We start from the raw sequence: 19,788 nt of genomic DNA, 5'->3' as shown, positions 1-19,788 counted from the left end.
GCCTGGAGTCAGTGGCGCTCCGCCTCCTGCCGGCGCCGCCGCCGCTCCTCTTCCAGGAGAGCGCCCAACTTCAGGTTCTCCTCCAGACGCCGCACGTTCTCCTTCTTGCGCTCAACGCGCTCCAAATCTCTCAGGACGCCTTCGCGCAGACGCTAAGCGCACACACACGCGCTTCGGTTAGCGAGGCGTTCATCGCGCCGACTCGGGATGTTCAGAAAAATGGATTTGGCGATATATCGCAATATTACAGCATATCATTCTTGTATCGATTCAATATGTTTAAACACCCATTTTGGATGGAAATAGTCAACAAAACGTCTTTCTTTGGGTTCGGCTTATCAGAATGTTCTATTCATAAACATTAAGCCTTCATATTTGATTTGAATGCTGTTCAAACGTGAAGCGGATTGTAACCTGGTTGTTAGATACAGCGTTGAAGTTTCAGTATCATACAATTCTTACTGTGTACATGTACAAGTTTACTGATGAGTACTTTCTAAATCTGAGTTTAAAAAAAAAATTGCAACACTCGACTTACAGATCAGATGGTATCGGGATTAATCGGTATCAAATGGAATGGCGATACGGATGGAATTGCCAGATACCAAGCAATTGACACCTGTGGCCGACATTTTGGCTGATCATCGCAGACGATTTTGGGCCCGAGTGACGGGACGCGAACTTCACCCGGTTTGAGAAATGGATTCCAAACTTTTCGCGGACGCTCCCATCCCAGAACTCGCGCCTTCTTGCGTACTTTTCACTACTTCGAATTGCTTGCCATGTGAATATTAATGCCACTGAATTATAGCAACATTCCATTGCACTCAGCCGGTGAATATGTAGAGCAGGAAATGAGCATGAAACGGAGAAAGTCGCTCAAATTGAGTTTGCAAATAATTGTAGTCATTTTGGCAGCAACACACTCACAATGTTCAGAAATCCATCTTCAAGGGAATCTGGGAGGATGGACATGGATGGGATTTCAAAGAGAGAAAAGAAAAACGCTCGACGCTGACTTTTGTTTGTTTGTTTTGGAATTTGGCAAAGAAACATCTCGATGCACCGCTTGCAAAAAAAAAAATGCAGATAGTTTTAGCGACCTGCTTTTCATTGTATGTGTATTTTATCCATTTGTTGGCATGTAAACCGAATTTTACCGTAAAAAAAACTTACAAAAGAAATGTAAAATACACACGCAATTAAAGAAGAAAATACCAAATATTAAAAAATAAATAATGACTAATAATAATAGCCTCATAAACTGTGTGCTTTCATAAAATACAAAGGGGAACGCTTGCGAAAGCGGAAGACTGGTTTGATTGATGTGAGCTTGTCCATCATCATGTCGTGCACTTTTTTGTCTCTCGTTTGTTTGAAAAGTACGACAAACGTTCCTTCATCCTTCCGTGCAATCGTGCATTCATCCCTCCTTGGCCTGTCCAGTCTCCCACCTCACCTCACCTCACCTCACCTAGTAGCTAGCTAGCTTAGCTCGCAGCCAGCCGCGCCGCGCTAAATGAAGTCTTTGTTCCCGCGGCTCGGTTCAGCTGGGTTGGGTCTGGTTGCGCTCACCTGTCTGTCCCAGGCCTGCTTGAGGTGGACCGCAGTCACGGTACTCACAGTGACAAGCACAGAAAGTCCGAGAACCAATTTAGAGGTCGTAGACATCCCGTTAGCATTAGCTTGTGTTGCGGCTTCTTCTTCGCTTTTCACATGCGGTGTACTGGAGCACTACCGCCACCTTCCGTTCCAACGTTGGAACAGACTGGTCTTGGATCCATGCTAATCGTTGGTATCATAAAAAATCCTGTATGGAGGTAAATAATATGGTGCAAAAGTAACTTGTAAAACTTTTTTTGTACCTGTAGAAAAAAAGTATACATTTGTATCTGTAAAAGTCGTGATTTGTACCTGTAAAAAAAGAAAAAAAAGAAAAAAATGTAGGCCTACCTGTAAAAAAGAAAATGTATACTAAAAAATGTACATAAAAATGTAAAAAAAAAAAAAAAATGTACACAAAATTGTCCATAAAAACTGTACATAAAAAAATACGTAAAAAAAATTGTACCCGTAGAAATGACAACTTGTAGTCAAAGAAGTTGCCACTTGGAGGCATAAGTGTTTTTTTCGCTGCTGTACTAAAGGGGGCGGGCTCTGGAGGATTTGGGCGGGCTCTGGAGGATTTGGGCGGGCTGAAGCTCAACCTCATTGGTTCAGCAAACGACAGTGGGTTGATCTCATTTTCTTATTTTCATTAATATGCACAAGGGCCGGAATTTCAAACAAACAGATTGTGGAACAGCTTCAACTTGGTTGACATTGACATGCAGAGACCTCAAAGTGGGCAGAAAGGAAGCAGTTTTAGTACGAAGGTAAGATTTATTGTATAATCGTAGCTGGTAATCCGGTGCTAGCTAGCTTGTCTCTTGCTGCTAATTGTCACGAAAACTGAACACATGGAAGTCACGATTTTCATTTCAAGATTTGAAGCCAACACCTTTGGACTGGCTTTTTTTTTTTTTTTTTGGCTCGTGGGGTGTATGTTGTGTGAGCATAAAGAGAGCCGGTTCAGGCGTGTTGCTCGATGACGAAAGAAACAAACCTGAAAGGACGCAGGATGGTCCAGACGGACAAATCAACTGCTGCCGATTAATCATGGGACGTCCACGCTGACGACTGATGGGACATTTTATTGATCGCTTGACATAAAGAAGTAGCATACAAGTGAAAAGAAATAGTCACAGCAAGAAAGGAAATCAAAGGTTAGCGTGAGTGAGACAAGACGCCTGCCACGTTGCGGGCGTTCAGTGCGCTTTGACATCGACCTTTTTATTTATTTACACACATTTTTGCATGGACTTTATTTTACACCGTTTGTCAGCAGCCGTCGCCGTTCTCGGCTTCAAATCCTTCCCAGAACAAAAATAATCCCCCCCCCCCCCAAAAAAAAAAATGTAAGAAATAATCCCACAATGCTTTGTTTCCCTTTCACATTGTCACGCGTCAATGTTTTCAATTTCCTGTTCCTTCACAATAAAAGTCGTCGCAGATGCCAATCAGAACTCTTTTCATTGCAAGCCGAGCTGCAGGAAGCGCACGCGTGGACCATCTTCAAAACGAGGCGACGTTCCCCAAACAGGAAACACATTTGCGTCCCAAACTTGTTTCCACATCAAAAAGTTCTCACAATTATTGTTTGTTTTACAAAATGTTCACGTTTGCATCCCTTTATTCCAAAGTAGGACGTTATTTCAAATGTAGAAAAGGCAGAAATTATTCCCCGCCCCCCCACTTCAAAGCAAATGACTGATTTTGGTTGAATACGTCTCCTTTCATGGAAGAAATTGCAGAAGATTGCCTGTTAATATTTTGAAAAAGTGGACAATGAATTTGATGATCAACATAGTTGTGGATAAATTAGAATGTCTACGCCATGGCTTCACTCTTTTGGGGCCAACGAGCCAAAGTTTCCGGTTGGCCCCGCCCTGATGCGAGGACGAACAAATGGTTGGTTTCTTCCCATGAACCTCAGATGATCACCATCGGATGTTTCGGACCTTTCCACATCGCCTTCTTTTGTTCCTGAACTTAGCAGCGCTCCTTTTGTGTCCCGTTGTTCATGAGAGGACAAAGTGACGAGTGGCCGTGCTCGTCCAAGTTAATGAGGTCAGTCAGGCACACCTGCTGCATTCATCAGTTTGTCCACTCCTGAAAGACGGCATGACAAAGGAAGCTGTGCAAAGAGTCCATTTCCGTCTCCCGCCCACATCTGAAACGTGGACACGCTTTTATTGTGAAGCCAGAAAGACAGCCTGCATGGCGTCCAATCGGGAAAGAATTTTTTTTTTATTTTTGGGACGTCAACGTCGTGAAAGTCCGCACGCAGCAGCCAGTGTCTCCAGCTTGTAGACCCCCAGCACAGACAGCATCCCCTCACCCCACAAACCTCCCAAGATGTTTTCTGTTGGTCACCACAGCTTTCATAGCTCAGCTCTGCGTACACACGCACATAAAGCAAAATGTAATGTAAAAATTACTTCAGGGGGGATAAAAACAAAAAACACCTGAGACATCTCTGTCCATCTTCTTCAAATGGCTGCATCATTTGCTGTTTCTGTTGCCAAGGCAACCACAATTGGCGGGAAAGGCTGTGCGCGTCCGTGTCACATCGGCTTCTTCAAAATGTTTTGCTAACATCAGCTAGCTAGTCATTTGTTGCAATTCAAGACGGCTGCATGCCGTTTGTGAACTTCAAACAGAAGACAAAAATAAATAAATAAATAAATATCGGTGCCTGTGAACGCTGTCAAAGACAGTGCAGTTAGCCTAGCTTAGCATATTGTCAAACGCCAGATTCCAAACATAATATTTTCAGTTTTATTGGGCTTAAGCGCTGAAGATGTCTCCAGAAGCCTTGTAGACATGCTAGGCTAGTGCTAGCAAGTGACTTAGCAAGCTATTTTTGAACACAACTTGCTGTTTGTAGCAAGCTCATGAAAGGGCACATGACCGCGTCCATGTATGAAACGTGAAGCTAACAACACCGGGTGTGCTAACCTCTCAGTGCTAAGCTAGGCTAACAGGCGTGACGTCCTACGCACTCCATACAGAAGCTGGTTTATGATATCAGAAGATTACCCCCCCCCAAAAAATAAATCTTGTCGCATAACATTAGCACGCGTGCGTTAGCTTGCACCCGCTAGCATATTGTGAAAACAACAACAACAACATGAGTTCAGTCGTGATGTCAGAAGTTCAATGTGCGTTTTCGTCCTCCTGATCCCCTTCAGGGTTAATAACCCGAAATCAGCCAATTTGGAGTCGCCACATCTCGGCACCGGTCGGTCCGCTCGCCGCCAAGGCCCGGCAGGAGGTCCGAGCATTCGTTTGACAGTCAACAGAAGAGTCCAGTCGTGACGCCTTTCAATCGGGAGCTTCAACGTGCCACTTGGCCGAGTCGTGAGTCACGACCGGTCGTTTTCGTCCCCTCTCGGCGGCCGACCGGGTGCCAAAAGTCCACCGGGGAAGCGGGATGATGTCGCGTGACCTCTGAAGGTCCAGTCGGCGCCGGGACGTGGCGGGAAGTCCGATGACTCGTTCCAGACGAGTCCAAAACGGCGGACGCGCAGACAACTCGTGAGCAGCCAACGGATGAGAGTGACGACGGATGGCGGCGGCCAGGCGAGCGAGGGGACGCGCTTCCGGTTGGATGATGGCTCTTTGGTGCCGACGACAACGGTCAGGGTCAAGTCTTCAGGCTCGGAAGGGGAGGAGCCTCGGCCTCGCCAGTGCGGCGGCGTTAGCCGGCCAGCCAGCTAGCTAGTCAGCTGGCTGGCTAGCTAGCAACGCGTGGTGGCGAGCACCGTGGACTGCCTCCGCCCCCTCCGTGGAGCTCCACCGGCAGTTACTGGCGGACCTCGTTTGCGATCAGACTGTCCTCCCCCGAGTGGAAATCCGCCTCGTTGATGTTGTTGCCGCCGTTGAGCATGTCGTCGTCCTGGGACGACGCCCGGTCCTCCTCGCCCCCGCCGCCCGGCTCGTCCGAGTTGGGGTCCTGGAGCACCTGGGCGATGTACATCTGCTGCTGGGGAAGGAGGGACACACACACACATAGCTTTAGCATGTTAGCCCCACGTTGACAGTCTGCTGCGACGATCACGACGATGACGATTTGACTGCCACTTGTTTCAAAAGGTCCATTTTTGAAATGAAAGACATCTCTCAAGTGGAAAACCAAAGTCTCTCACACATGACGTGCCACATGCAGGCACCCGAGGAATGTGGTTCTCTTTCTTGAGAGTGAGAGAGGTGCACTGCCACGTTCCCTCAAGAACTCCTCCACGCAGGCAGACTAGCATCTGTCCAGCAAATGGTTGCCATTCAAAGAAAAGCAAACTCATCAAACAGGCCTGGAAAAAAGGTTGGCAGTTGGTAAGTCTAGAAAAGTCTGCAAAGGATCATCTAGCGAGGCGTGTCCTCCAATCAGCATCACAGGGGTCTACTGAAAGGGGGACAAGTAGTCACTGGGAGCTTTGTACCACACGAAAGAAACATTGGCCAGAGGAAGTGAAGGAGAGAAAAATGATCCACGAGCACCAAGTGCTCAATTGAGATCTTCAGAAACCTGCCTGGACTTGAGCGCACACTGCTGACAAATTGAAGAGACGGAGGATACCGATGGTAACGAAAGACCCGCGGGCGAAACGGAACTCCAAGGTCAAGAAGGTCCACGAGTGTCAGATGGCAGCATCGGCTCCATGTCGCCGGAGCCAAAAACGAAGACAAGAACACGTTCCCGGTCGAGGCTCTCGTCTCTTCAGCTTTGCTGCTTCAGGTGCCTTCAACCCGTTCGGGCTGCAATGACACGGGGAAAGAAACGGCTGGCCCGCGTCAGGTCAACGGGGTCTTGCGGCAGGACCGTCAGCCAAGAAAAGAGCAAAACATTGCACCCTTGTGAGGTGGCCTTGGGTGAGCTCCCTGACTTAAACCCTATTGAGCCGTCGGCGCAAGTTGCAAACATCTTTTGAGAAGATGCACGTGCTGGACCTCTCACCTGCGATTTGGACGGCGGGGAGGCGGAGCTGCGGCCCGGGCGTCCGTTCTCCACCACTTCGGCGTCCGAGTCCTTGGTGTCGATCTGCCGTGCGACAAGGCAACGTTAGCGCCGGCCGACGGAGGCACGCTCGGACAGACAGACAGACGGACGGATGGACGTACCTTGTAGTTGTGAGCGCTCAGGTACTTGAAGTGTCCGAAGCAGACGTGCGACAAGCACACCACGATGGTCACCACCAGGACCACCAGCGTGAAGACCGACGTGGGCGTCTCGAAACCTGCGCGCTTCGCACCGTTAGCTCGCGGGCGCCGCTTGGGAGCAAAATGACTTTGACAGTCGGTCAAGTGGTTGCGGCGGATCGGGGACCGGCAAAAGTGCCGATTATTTCTGACATTTGGAAGCGTATCGCCATTGAATATCCATCGGCTGATAAGCCATCGATTCAGACGTGAACCTTTTTTTCTTTTCTTTTTTGGACTGTCAGTCAAATTTCATTGACATTTTGTAAAACTTGATTGACTGCAGAAAAGTTTCCCAGCAACAGATTTGTGGCCGGTCCCCACCCCCCGATAAAATTTTCCTTTCACGCCATTTTCAAGACATTTTGACAGGCGGCCATTTTTGAGGACTTTCGTCACATTGCCAATTGTGGCGATTCCGCTGCCGGGAACGAGTGAATGACCACAAAAGGCAATCCTTGCTCGTACGCCCAATTCACACTGATTGCAGAAAGGACGCGGTGCGTTTTCCGCACGGCTTCCGCACGGACTGCAATTCACACCGCGGGTGTTGCGTGTCCGGAAATGTGCACCTGCCAGACCACAAGATGACGCTGGAGAGTCGAGTTCACGCCATCACAAGCGTGTATATCGAGAGAGTCCTATTTGTAAACAATAGTCACCCTTGCCAGTTGTCACATCAATATGCTTTTTGGACATTATTTCTTGGACTTGTACCATGGCTAAGTACGTTTTGTGTTTAAATCGTGTTATTTTGTCATGTTGAATTTATTGTGAGCTCATTGTTTTCATCTTAAATGTCTGACTCATGTCATGCTATTTAGTTAGCTAGCTTCCCTCCCCTATAAACGAGTTTGCAAACGGTTTTATTTTGAAAAATAGCGGATTGACCTTGATGCGAGACGCCCTACTTCCTGTCCGGCTCGTGTCATTTCTTCAGCTTCATGAAAATCCACATGCGGCATCCGGGAAAAATAGAACGCTTGCAGAAACCTTCCGCATCGCCGCATCCGTTCCACACCGCAGACGCAGCGTGTGTCAATTGACACATAGACTTGAACGCGTTCTACCTTTGCGGCGTCCATACGGGAAACCCGTCCGTTCCGCAGTCGGTGTGAATTGGGCGATTCTCGGACTGTGGTGCCAATCATTCAACCGATGCCCCAATCACAACCATGCAATTTTGATGGCCGATCCAAGCCCACTCTAGCAGCAGAAGGAGAAGAAGGGGAGGAAGGCGAGCGAGCGACGGCCTTGCCTGTCCGCATGGTGGAGAAGAAGAGCAGCCAGAAGAGGCAAAGGATGGGCGCGGCCACCACCTGAGTCACGGCGCCAGAGTGGATCTTCTTGTCCAGCTTGGACGGCAGGTACGCGTAGTACATGTTGTAGCGGTCCACCAGGTGCTTCAGCAGCATGTACATCAGACCTGACGGGGGGCGAGGTTAGGCGGGGGGGGGGGGGGGGGGGGGGTTTGGCGCTGCGGCCTTCGTAACCTTCACTTGCGCACTCACCAAAGGGCACGATGATGGGACAGGTGATGCTGTAGGCCATGACCACGGTGAAGACGTTCATGATCCACGCGTACGCCGCCCCAAACTGGAACTCGTACGCTTGATGCTGACACAACAGCAGCTCACGTTAGTCCAGTCGCCGGCAAACTACATCAACGTCAGGTCAGTTGCCGTGCAAAGACGGTCTTTCACACCTGGCCAGCATTTGGACCTAGTCAGGACCTGGATTTCTAGACCTGGCCTTCTGGGTCTGGCATGCTTTGATAAATCCGGTTAGGATCTGGCCCGGGTCATCTAGAACTAGTTTGGATCTGGCCTTCCGGACCTGGTTTTCTAGATCTGGTCTCATGGACCTGGATTCTCCTAAGTTTGGACCTGCCTGACAAAAACTGTTCAGGACCGGGCCTTGACTGAATTATTGTTACTGCTATCATGTGTTTCTGGAAAGCGTTTTGTGAGAGCTGCGGCTGTTTGAAAGTACTACGTAAGGAATAAAGATGACTTGCCTTTGATCTGTTAGACCTAGCTAGGATCTTTTAGACCAGGTTAGCATCTGGCCTTCTGGACCTGTTTTTTTTTTGGCCTCAGTCTAGATCTGGCCTGGTTTGCTAAACCCGGTTAGGATCTGGCCTGGGTCATCTAGAACTAGTTTGGATCTGGCCTTCCAGACCTGGTTTTCTAAATCTGTTCTCATGAATCTGGAGTGTCCCCAGTCTGGATATAACCTTTGGACCTTGTCTGACAGAAACGGAATTATGCTATCACGCATTTCTTTCAAGCGCTTTGTGACAGTTACGGCTGTTTTTTGGCCTCAGTCAGACTCTGGCCTTTTTGGTCCTCCTAGATTTAGATAGGATCTGGACCCGGTCTTTCGGACTTGGACGGCACCTGGCCATCCGGACACGGTCCAGCCCTTGTCCTTGTGTCGCGGTCTGGTGCACGCTCACCCTCTTGACGTTGCGCCTGTCTGCGGCGGACGGCGCCAAGCAGAGTCGAATCATGTACATGAGGAGGCCCGGGATCCGGAGCAGGTCCATGGCGTTCCCGATGAAGGCCGATGCGATCACGTAGTTGACGAAGAAGGCGCCGTTGTCGGGCAGGAAGACGCACCTGAGGGACAACGCGCAACAGGCGGCTGACTCGCCGTGAAAGAAAAGAAAAGGGAGGCAAATACTGCGGACTCACTCAAAGCGGACGGTGCCATCGGCCAAGAACTTTTTGTCAAAGAGCCAACGGAAGAAAACATCCAGGCTGGAAAACGTGTACGCACACAATTGGGAGTTCAGCAACATTTTTACGAACGCACCTGACAAACCACAACATTACCTGCTCAGGCCAAGAGAGGGCAGCAGAAGAACCATAAAGATCAGGAAGGTGTAGCATTTGTGCATTGTGGTCCGGTTTTCTCCAGACCTGGACACAGACACGTTCAAGTCAGACTGTACAATTATTTGTCCGGGAGCCCCAAAAAAAAGTGGTCTTTGGACTAGAAATGGTTCCGCAAAGCGGTCTAGGGACTAGCGGTGTGGTGCCGCCGGAGACCTGGTCCAGTGCGCCTCGAAGAAGGCCGAGTAGTAGACGATGGTCGGCAGCAGGGCAGAGAAGGCCCACAGGAGGAGCGTGGGGAAGAACTGGGTCACGATGGGATTCTGCAGAGGCACAAGCGGTCACGGGATTTTGGGGAGGAGGCGGAGCCAGTATCGGCGGAGGCGCGCTGGCGGACTCTCACGTTGAGGTACTCCACCGGCTTGGTGACGTTGAACTTGTCCATGGTGGAGATGATAATGGCGGGCGTGGTGAGGAAGAAGAGTAGCAGGAACAAGATGCAGTTGATGATCAGGCAGCGGATCCACCAGGAGACTCCGCCCAGCGACAGGTGCTCCCTGAGGGACAACACGCGGCAAGACGTCAGGCGCGGGCGGGCGGGCACATCGCCGGGGGGCGGCCGGCGGGACCCACCAGCGCACGTTCTGCGGGTCCGGCGCGTACGAGACGTTCCAGTTGTGCACGTGAAGCGCTTCGCTGAACTGCGAGGAGCGCGGCTCCTGGCGGCAGCGGCAACCCTGGACCTGGCAGGCGTTGAAGTCCTTCAGGATTCTGCCGGGATAGGAGGACGGGTCAGGAGGCGGGCGGGTTGGCGGACGTGCCGGGACGCCGGCGAGCGTCTTACATGGCGGTCATGGCCTCGTTTTGGAAGGTGACAAAGGCCATGCCCAGAGGTTTGGTGTGGACCTTCTCCTTCTCCTTGCGGTACTCCTCCTTCAGTTTGGCCTCCCTCTTAGTATAGAAGCTGACCGCCTCCTCCTGCCGGCAAAAGGGACACACCAACAATCCTCAGTCTGTCTTATCATCCAAAGAGTGTTGGCCAATAAAGCGACTCCATTTGCCAATTTCAAAATCAAATTGTCGCAAAATGGTGACGTGGGTTAAATACACTCAAAGCTGTCCCGTTGTCTTGGAAACGAAATGGAAGTTGTGAATGGATGGCCGCTTTACAAGACGTCCTTACACGAGTTACGCAATTGCGGCGTTTCAAATGTTAAGTTGACCTTGAAACAGATTCACAATTTGCACAGGAATTATTTTGGAATGGACGAAACCTTGAAATAAATGTTTGTTGGCTTTATTCATCCAGAATGACTGAAAATTGGAAAATTGTTGATTTATTCCCAGCACTCCATCCAAAACAGCTGCCAGTCCAAAAGTCCACAAAAGTGGGCGGGATGTGGGCTTGCTGCTGTCAGTTGAGTGTCAGCAAGATGCGGTCGAGGTGGGTTAGGTCAGGTCAGGTCGGGTCAGGTCAGGTCGGGTCAGGTCAGGTCAGGTGTCGTCCCGACGCCAAACATGCGTCGGCGAGGAAAGGAAGGCTGACCTCCTCGTAGTGCTCATTTCGTCAACCAAAATAAACAAAAATCACTTGGTCAACACACATTTTTCATTGGACTAAAACTAGACTAGACTAAAAGCCTCCTTAATAAACAAACAAGTGGGACCAAATCAGTCTGCATTTTCGTCAACTCATGAAGACGAGATGAAAATCTTCTTGACTTCATCAAAACTGGACTCAAATCCATGGACATTTTAGTCCATGAACAAAAACGAGACGGAAATGAACTCCTGTCTCTGCTAATCTGTCATGTGACCCCCTTTCAAATCTGCACAAAGACATGGGACGGACAGCAGGCGGATTCACAGTGAAGGGCTAAAAAAATAACATATATATATATAGTTCTAATTTACATTCATCCAACGGGTATAACATTCCAACAATAATATTCATGCGACCGCTAACTAATGCTGGCTAACTTACTAGATCGACGCATGGCGCCATCGTCGCCACTGGAATTGTGTAAAAAGTTGTTTTTCATCAAAAAGATGAGAGAAAATTAGAAGGGAAATATTTGAAATGTCCTCCCAGTACTGAGGACTCGGGTTGGAGTCCAGGCTCCGGCCTTCCTGGGTGGAGTTTGCATGTTCTCCCCGTGCCTGCCCCTGTGGGTCTTCTCCGGGTGCTCCGGTCTCCTCCCACATTCCAAAGAAAAAACATGCATGGCAGGTTGATTGAATTGTCCCCAGATGTGCTTGTGCGTGTGAGTGCTTGTTTGTCTCCGTGTGCCCTGCGATTGGCTGGCGACCGGTCCAGGGTGTACCTCGCCTACTAGCCAAAGCCAGCTGAGATAGGCTCCAGCACCCCCCGCGACGCTTGTGAGGAATAAGCGGTCAAGGAAATGGATGGATGGATATTTTAAATGTTCAACATAATCTGCTCACAAAAATATCAAATCAAATCAAATTAAATACAGAGATAAAACGGTTGTCTTGACTAAAACTAGATGAAAACGGTGTCAGTTTTTGTTGACTAAAACAATACGAATAAAAAGATTTTTCTTCGACTAAAACAAAGAGTAAAATGTGAGATTTGTAGTCGGCTAAAAATAAATCAATAAAAATAGAGGCTGAGACTAAATGTAAAACTTGTGAACAAAAGGAAGTCTGACCTCCTCGCAGCCGGCGATGGCGCAGCAGCAGAGATGTCCGCAGGGTTTGGGGTTGATCATGGTGGGAACGTGCTCCTTGGCCATCAGGTCGGTGAAGAACTTCTTACTGCGCTCCGTCTTCTTCCTGCGGCGCCCCATCAAACGCATGAAGACGCGTGCACGCGGCTGTTGGGCCAACACTCGCCGCTCGCTCACCTCTCGGCGTTGAGGGACATCAGCTTGGCCACGTTGTAGCAGATCCGAGCTTCCAGAACCACGCAGTTCTCGTACGCCTGCCTGAGTCGGACAGAGGAGACGCACGCTAACGCGGCGAAACGCTAAGCTTGCTAACATGCTAACAGCGAGCGCGTACTCAAAGTGCTGCTTGATCTGACTCTCTTCGGCGTACTTGGAGATGCCGTTGATGAATAAGGTGCGCTTCACCTGCAAGTCGCAAGGCACGCAAATGAGCGCAGACTAGCTTAGCGTGCGCTTAGCGTGCGCTTAGCGTGCGCTTAGCGTGCGCTTAGCGTGCGCCGTTCTCACCAGGTCGTCCTCCTTGTAGTGCATCTTGGACGTGTGTCGTCTCATGCTGTAGACGGTGAGCAGCAGGTACATGAAGGCGAAGGTCGTGTGCAGCCACAGCAGGTTGGTCCTGAAGGCGCACACACGCGCTCGTTGACATTTGGCAGTAAGTACGCCGTTGCGTTATCATTGCCAGATGGGCAAAGGTCATCGGCCCGTCGCAAACGCTGGCGGTGACTTGACTGGAAAGCCCAGAAAAGACCATTTTGGAGGCTGCCGGAAGCTTTCGGTTCCTTTCGGGTCTCCGGAGGACTTGAGACCAACATCCAACAGGTTTTTGTCTCGCCAGGTGTGAAAAAGCCGGACTTTCTTTTCATCTGGTTCCAATGGAACATTTTTCAAATGGCTTTAGAAGTCTTCAAACATTTCAAAATTGAAAAATGGCAGGCGAGATTCCTGAACTTCAAACGGATGAAATTGCTTTCCCAAATATTTCATGGTGTTGATACACCACATTTCCAGTAGGTAGCGCCACCGCAACCTGTTTGTCAACAGAATTGGAAATGGACAATCGATCGATCGAATGACAATCATTTAGTGCAGCGTTTCTCAATTGCGGTCCTCAGGGCCCCGTATCCAGCCTGCTTTCCATGTCTCCCAACTCCCAATGCAGCTGATTCCAATGACTCTGGAGAGGCCTGACAACAATCCTCACCTGCGTTGCAGTTGGGAGACATGGAAAACAGGCTGCATAGGGGGCGCTGAGGACCCGAATTGAGAAACACGGATTTAGTGTGACAAAATAACTCTTGTTTGTTTCTCTAACAATTTTCTTTGTGAGGTATTGAGTCTGTTCTGTTGCTACGGTAACTGAGCATTCGAGATGGCAGCAGCGCAACTCGGGTTTTCCCACGATGTCGTCTTGACCAATCAAGTCGCACGTACGTTTGTCAAACAGCTTTTCCCCCTGGAATGAACGCTCGGCGTTCACTATCGATCAGAACGACGCGCTAGCGGCAGATCCTCCAAATCAAGCGATGGGGACACAAAAAGGCAAAACCAGCAAACTCACCCGGACTTCAGGTTGGCTATCGTAGTGCGGCCGAAGCTGTAGGCGTTGTTTTCTGGAAAAGGAGAAAACAAATCCAAATAGTCAAGATGTGGAATCAAGTCAAGCCAAACGTGCTGCTCTCCTCTCCTTCCTGCCCAACACCAACAGCCAACCCCGACCAATAAGAATAAGGCAACCTGGGTCAGACTATAGGAAAATAGACCATTTTTGGCCCGATAGATGCGTTGTGGTGAGCGCCACTCCTCCGACCCAAAACTGGGATCAATCTTCACCAAATGTGCCCTTCTGTACTCATCCCAGAATCTCTTTCCTTCCTGTACGTCCATGCTCACTGGACAGGAGCAAAATGCAAAAGGTCCACGACTCCGAGGGTCTACAATCTACAAATCCACGGGTCTACAATCCACAAGTCTATAAGTCCACGGGCCTACAATCCACAAATCTACAAGTCTACGGGTCTACAATCTACAAGTCCGCTGGTCTACAATCCACTAGTCCACGGGTCTACAATCCGCACGTCTACAAGTCCACGGGGTTTACAATCCGCACGTCTACAAGTCCACGGGGTTTACAATCTACAGGTCTACAAGTCCACGGGGACAATCCACAAGTCTACAACTCCGCGGGTCAACAATCCACAAATCTACAAACCCCACGTCTACAAGTCCACAGGGTCTACAATCCACAAGCCTACAACTCTGTGGGTCTACAATCCACAAATCTACAAGTCCACGGGTCTACAATCCACATGTCCACAGGGTCTACAATCCACAAGCCTACAACTCTGCGGGTCTACAATCCACAAATCTACAAGTCCACAGGTCTACAGGTGTACAAAGCACAAGTGTACAGGTCCACAAATGACGCGAGTGAGTTTACCTTCTTTGGACGGCGCTCCGGCTGCTCCTTGGTTTATCAGCAAATCCATACTGATAATTCTTACTAAACAACAAACACACAAGACCACTTCCTGCTTGTCATTTTCATTCCATGTCAATCAAAAAGTGACGTATTATTCAGGTTGCAACTTGGAGTGAAAATAATGTTTTAAAAAAATGTGGCTAAATTGGCAAAACTGCAGACCACATTTGCACATCAAAGAAAAAAAACAATTATTCCATTCATATATAAGAACTGAAATATGAATTAAAGATATCATCTAATACAAATTAAAATATTATCAATATATAAACGTATTTTTCAATAAAAGCAAGTTCAGGTATTTCACAACTGACTTGTGAGACTGCAACAAGGTTATTTTAGTTTATTAAAACTCACACACAAAAAAACAAAAACTAAAATTCGTTAACAAAATAAAATAAAAAAGGAAAATGCTTTTTAAAAGACCAAAACTTTCTCATACTAACTATCGTGATAGCAAAAATGTCCAAAAATGTTTTCGTCTTTGGTACTTAATTGAAAGCTTTTGTTTTGATATGAACCGGAATAAGGACGTTTGAAAGTATGTCAATAAAAAAGCACCTTGTGATGATGTCGCTCCCATGCTGGTTTTGAAATATTGCATACAAGTAATACACCTTTTTGTTTTAAACTAAAACTACAACTGACTAAAACTAAATAACTAAAAGCAATAAAATAAAATAACAGAACCACCCTGAAAATGAATTAAAACGAACTCCATTCAATCAAAAAACAAAATAAAATCTAACTAAAATGTCAAATTCCAAAACGTCATAACCCCGGACGGACAGACGGACGGACGGACGGACTTGGCCCCCGACCAGGCCTGCTCCATGCCATTGAAAGAAGCTGTGGATTCATTTGATGACTCGTCATCCCTCGTGGACGCTCGCTAGTTAGCACGTGGCTAACTATCCGAGCGGTCGCTAGCGTGGCGTAACTTTGCGGTTCTCACCCAGCAGGTCTCCCGAGAAGTTGACGGGCAGCACGATGCCGACGGAGAGGACGCCCACCACCACCAGCAGGCCGATGATGTGGCGCTGGAAGGACAAGTAGTGCACCGCGTCCTCGCCGCACTTCTCACGGATCTCCTCGTCCCTGACGCACGCACGCACGCACGCACGCGCACGTCAGTCACGGCAAAGGAGCGTTCGGCGGACGGCCGGCGGGAAACTCACTTGATTCGGAAGATGGCCGTCAGCCACGAGCAGAAGCCCTGCCGTCCCAAAAACAAAAAGCACAACATCACAAACAACAAAACTCAACTCTCAACTCAACTTTATTTATAACGCGCTTTCAAACTGAAAAAATTGTTAGCAAACATCCTTCGAAATGAATAAGCAGGAAATCAACTGAAACAAAAAACGGAGGATCGCCAACAAACCAAATAATAAGGGAAGTATGGCTGTCATGCGACGGCCAAAGCAACAAAAAGGAGCTCATGTATGTTGTCTGAGAGGGCGGAGCCTCCAAGGCTGACCTCTGACCTCCTCACTGTTTAAGTGGATTAGCATTAGCATCAGCCTCACCTGCGGCCGGCGGATTAAAATGAAAAGGTGCCGATCTATCGCCATGGCGACGCTCCACAACGCGTCACCGTGACGACGTCTACCGACATCTCGCTTACGTGTTCTCCGGCCTTCCGTGTAGCTTAGCATGCTAGCTGAGCAAAAGGCGAGAAGGAAGCGTGCTCACGTTGTCGCGTTGTTCCAGGTCGACGGAGCTGGAGACGGACGTGAGGCGTTCGTAGCGGTCGGGCGTGTCCGTGTGCATCGCCGCCGACGCCACGCTGAGGAGACGGTGAAAAAGGGGAGCCTCGTTAGCGCTTAGCCGTTAGCTTCCAGCCTGCCCGCGCGCGCGCGCGCCCGAGGCGCAGATGCTAGCCGTCACGCCACAACAAAGATCAGGAGCTAACACCGCTCACGGCTCATCTTCGGGCCTTCAGCTAACTCGCTAGCCGGCTAGCACTCCACGGGGACAATCATCATACACACACACAAACAAACAATCGTTACCTTTTGACCGGCTCATAGTTATTCCTGTCTCGTCTTCGGCTGAATTGTTTCCATGTTGGGGAAAAGCACCGAGAATCGTTAGCATGGTCGCCGCTGTTATGTTAGCATGCAATTAGCAAATGAAGATGCGCAGCCATCATCTGGTTGCTTCATTGTCATTGTCATTATTTTGCTATTCTGCAGGAAATGCCAAAGAAAATTCCATCCAATAATCCAGTATTGGGAGAAAACTTTCAAATAGATCGATTTTTGCTTCGCAAGTGAACTGTTCTAAATACAGAAAATACATTTTTCCACTCAATGAACAATTCTTTTCAGATGACAAACATTTTTGACTTCAATTTCACATGATTTCCTTCTCTCCAACCACCAATGATTACGAGTGGCATGTTGGCCAAGTGACGTCAGAACCACGGGAGCCATTTTGCCGATTTTGCTTTTCTTCCTGATCAGCAGCATTCCAGTGCGTCATTGGCTCCTTTCAGGTTAGGGCCAATGAAGTCATTTGGATTTCAGTCGGTGCATTTCAGATGTTCGCCTGTTGGACTACGGCACCTTTTTGCCGAGCTGAGGAACCCGTTGGGAGTCGGTTGGATGAACCGATCGTGATTTAGGAGCCCTTTGAACTTTGACCCGATTCACGGCTGTTCAATCCATTCTTGGTGACTCACCTGTCGGCATCGGTGACCAGCGCCAGGCGTCCGTAGTCCCACGCCACCTTCCGCAAAATGGAGAAGACGAAGAGCAAGACCTGCAGAAGAGGAAGAAGACGTCAGGCGCGCCCGACCTTGGCGCTTTTGCCGGCGTTCCGTTCTAACCAGGAAGCACATGAAGTCCAGCGCCAGCACGGTGGGCACGCCGCCGAAGGGCAGCCCCTGCAGCACGGTGCTGCGGATGCGCGCCGAGTAGCAGTACTCTTTGGGGTCGCCGTCGGACGAGCAGTTGTCGCGGGCGCCGCAGGCCCGCCCGCCGCCCACGCTCGCCATGGCGACGATCAGGACCGCCAGCATGCTCAGCGACGCATCCTCCGCGTACACCTGCCGCCCGCAGAAAAACAACAATCACGTTTGGATTCGCCGGACGAAGACCCGCCCCCAACCAGCTGAGCCGCCGTCAAGTGCCGACCGATGAGCTTTGCGCTTTTTACAAATCCAAACGTCACAAACATCAGCTTGGCCGATTGCCTTCCGGATGTTAGCGGGAAGTGATTTTGTTTTGTTTTTGAGCTGGACATTCGAAAAGAAATGTATCGGCTTGAGCAAACAAATCATCTCCGGACGATGGAAATGGAGAGCGGCGACGGCGCTATTTACTTGATTGTTGAGCATTTGAAACGTTTGTTTATTGCGGGTCATGCCGACATCACCACTTTTTGGTTTGTTTTTGTTTACAGCAGGATGATTTTTGCAAGTTAGCGCTGGGAAAGAAAGGAAAAGCAAGAAAAGCCAAACGTCTTTTCAATGATTTGAAAACGGGGAGAAAACAAAAAGCAAAAATGAGCGTCAACTTGTCGTCGTCGTCTGTCAACATTTTTGCTGAGTGCAAGTCAAAAGTGTGACGCGACCTTTGTCTTGTGCGGCCTGATAACAGCAAGACCAGATAAGAAACGGGGTCGACGTGACGTCCCCACTTTGACACTTGCCTTCGTGGCCTGTTTTGACTCCCAAAAAGCTCCATTTGTCCAGAAAACAAACAAACAAACAAAAAAAACGTGCAAGTGCAGAGACTTGATGGCAGCCGTGAGAAGTGGAAACATCTTTTTGTCAGGCAAAACATCAGCACAGTGGCCCAAGTTCAGGCTTTGTTGTTGTTGTTGTATTTTTTTACAAATATCGGATGATATTTGACACTTTGGGCCAGAAAGATTTTTGGGACTTGCAGCAAACAATCAAGTCATCACGTCAAGCTGATGTTGTTTTGCTAGTGAGAAGCTTTTTTCAGGCTTTTTGCTCACGTGATCTTACGCAGAGCTCATCTGGTCGGCGTGTGACGTCATCACGACATCAGCCTTGGGCCCGCGCGAGCTCAGCCGGGCCCAACCCGCCCAATCGAACCCCAACTCGCCAAGCGGCCGCTGGGTGTCCTCTGTGCGTCTTACGTAAGAGACCCCCCCCCACCATCATCAGGCAACCGCGACCCCCGTCGGAAGCTGAGTGCGTGCGTGATGCTGCGGGGCGGATGAAACAAAGGAAGGCACGCGCGCGCGCGGCCACTTCGCCAGCGTGCGCGTGCAGGCCTCACCTGAGCACCGGAAGTGGCGTCGCCGCCTCACTCGCCTGGCCTCAAATCCTCACGCAGCCGTCGTGCCGCAGCGCAGCGCCGGCCGACGCCATCGCCGCCGACCGCCAAGCGGGCGGGTGCACCTGCCGTTCTCCCTGCTCGTCCTCGTCCCCGTCCTCGTCCTCGTCCTGTCGGGCGGCCGCGGTGGCAAAATGGAGGCGGTGTGGCAGTGTGGCGGCTCAGCCGGACTCGGCTCGGCTCACTTCGTCTCGTCTCGTCTCGTCTCCTCCGCCGCCGATGCTGCTGCCGCTGCGGACGACACGCGGCGATGCACGCAAGGCGTCGACAGGGGGCGACAAAGCGCGCCCCTTCACAATAAAAGCCCCGCCGCTTGCCACAGGAGATCCACGGCTGATCTCAATATATGACTGGCTCGACCCGTAGGAGGTTTTTTGAGGCGGTGAGGCGGCCATATTGCTCCTCTCAAGAAACGTTTCTCGCCATATGACCCGATCCATTTTCAGGATCCAAATGGGAGAATATTTGAGACAGTACTTAGTAGAAACAGCATGATTTATCGTGTTTTAAATGACTTAAGACATTGTATAACTTGCCTTAAATACATGTATAAATGTTTACAGGAGGAAACTTGTATATTTATATACGTGTATTTGTAGAAAAGAGGCCTCTTCCAAATCTAATATTGGGCTCTAAGGAACTGAGCGATAAAAGAAAAGGGACCGGGTCTT

The 19,788-nt window shown here is 49.5% G+C and overlaps 2 protein-coding genes across 8 annotated transcripts; both read right to left on the bottom strand.

The window, feature by feature from the left end:
• Positions 1-2: 2 nt before the first annotated feature.
• pet117 (PET117 cytochrome c oxidase chaperone) lies at positions 3-1,759 on the bottom strand. The gene is made up of 2 exons (XM_077525753.1): positions 1,576-1,759; positions 3-152 (listed from the first exon to the last, which is right to left on the bottom strand). The coding sequence occupies exons 1-2, from the start codon at positions 1,669-1,671 to the stop codon at positions 9-11; spliced, it is 240 nt and encodes a 79-aa protein (XP_077381879.1). The 5' UTR covers positions 1,672-1,759; the 3' UTR covers positions 3-8.
• Positions 1,760-2,678: 919 nt separating this feature from the next.
• Positions 2,679-19,403, bottom strand: tmem63bb (transmembrane protein 63Bb). 7 transcript variants are annotated; one of them, XR_013284141.1, is made up of 26 exons: positions 19,061-19,403; positions 17,638-17,856; positions 17,491-17,570; positions 16,820-16,858; positions 16,500-16,593; positions 15,983-16,020; positions 15,760-15,902; positions 14,763-14,825; positions 13,884-13,935; positions 12,833-12,941; positions 12,660-12,730; positions 12,503-12,583; positions 12,308-12,431; positions 10,480-10,613; positions 10,269-10,406; positions 10,039-10,192; positions 9,852-9,958; positions 9,636-9,722; positions 9,495-9,560; positions 9,257-9,419; positions 8,310-8,415; positions 8,057-8,224; positions 6,721-6,836; positions 6,557-6,640; positions 4,068-5,587; positions 2,679-3,996 (listed from the first exon to the last, which is right to left on the bottom strand). XR_013284141.1 is itself a non-coding variant. In XM_077525734.1 (25 exons), exons 2-25 carry the CDS (start codon positions 17,827-17,829, stop codon positions 5,408-5,410), a joined length of 2,589 nt encoding a protein of 862 aa, XP_077381860.1. In that variant the 5' UTR covers positions 17,830-17,856; positions 19,061-19,403; the 3' UTR covers positions 2,679-5,407. The 7 variants fall into 7 exon arrangements, 6 of the variants coding, with proteins under 6 accessions (XP_077381860.1, XP_077381863.1, XP_077381865.1 ...); XM_077525734.1 differs by having other exon boundaries at positions 2,679-5,587; XM_077525737.1 differs by having other exon boundaries at positions 2,679-5,584.
• Between the last annotated feature and the right edge of the window lie 385 nt (positions 19,404-19,788).

This window comes from Festucalex cinctus, chromosome 6 (assembly GCF_051991245.1).
Source record: "Festucalex cinctus isolate MCC-2025b chromosome 6, RoL_Fcin_1.0, whole genome shotgun sequence".
NCBI classification, from domain to species: Eukaryota; Metazoa; Chordata; class Actinopteri; order Syngnathiformes; family Syngnathidae; genus Festucalex; species Festucalex cinctus.
This window is presented reverse-complemented; position numbering and strand designations above follow the sequence as displayed.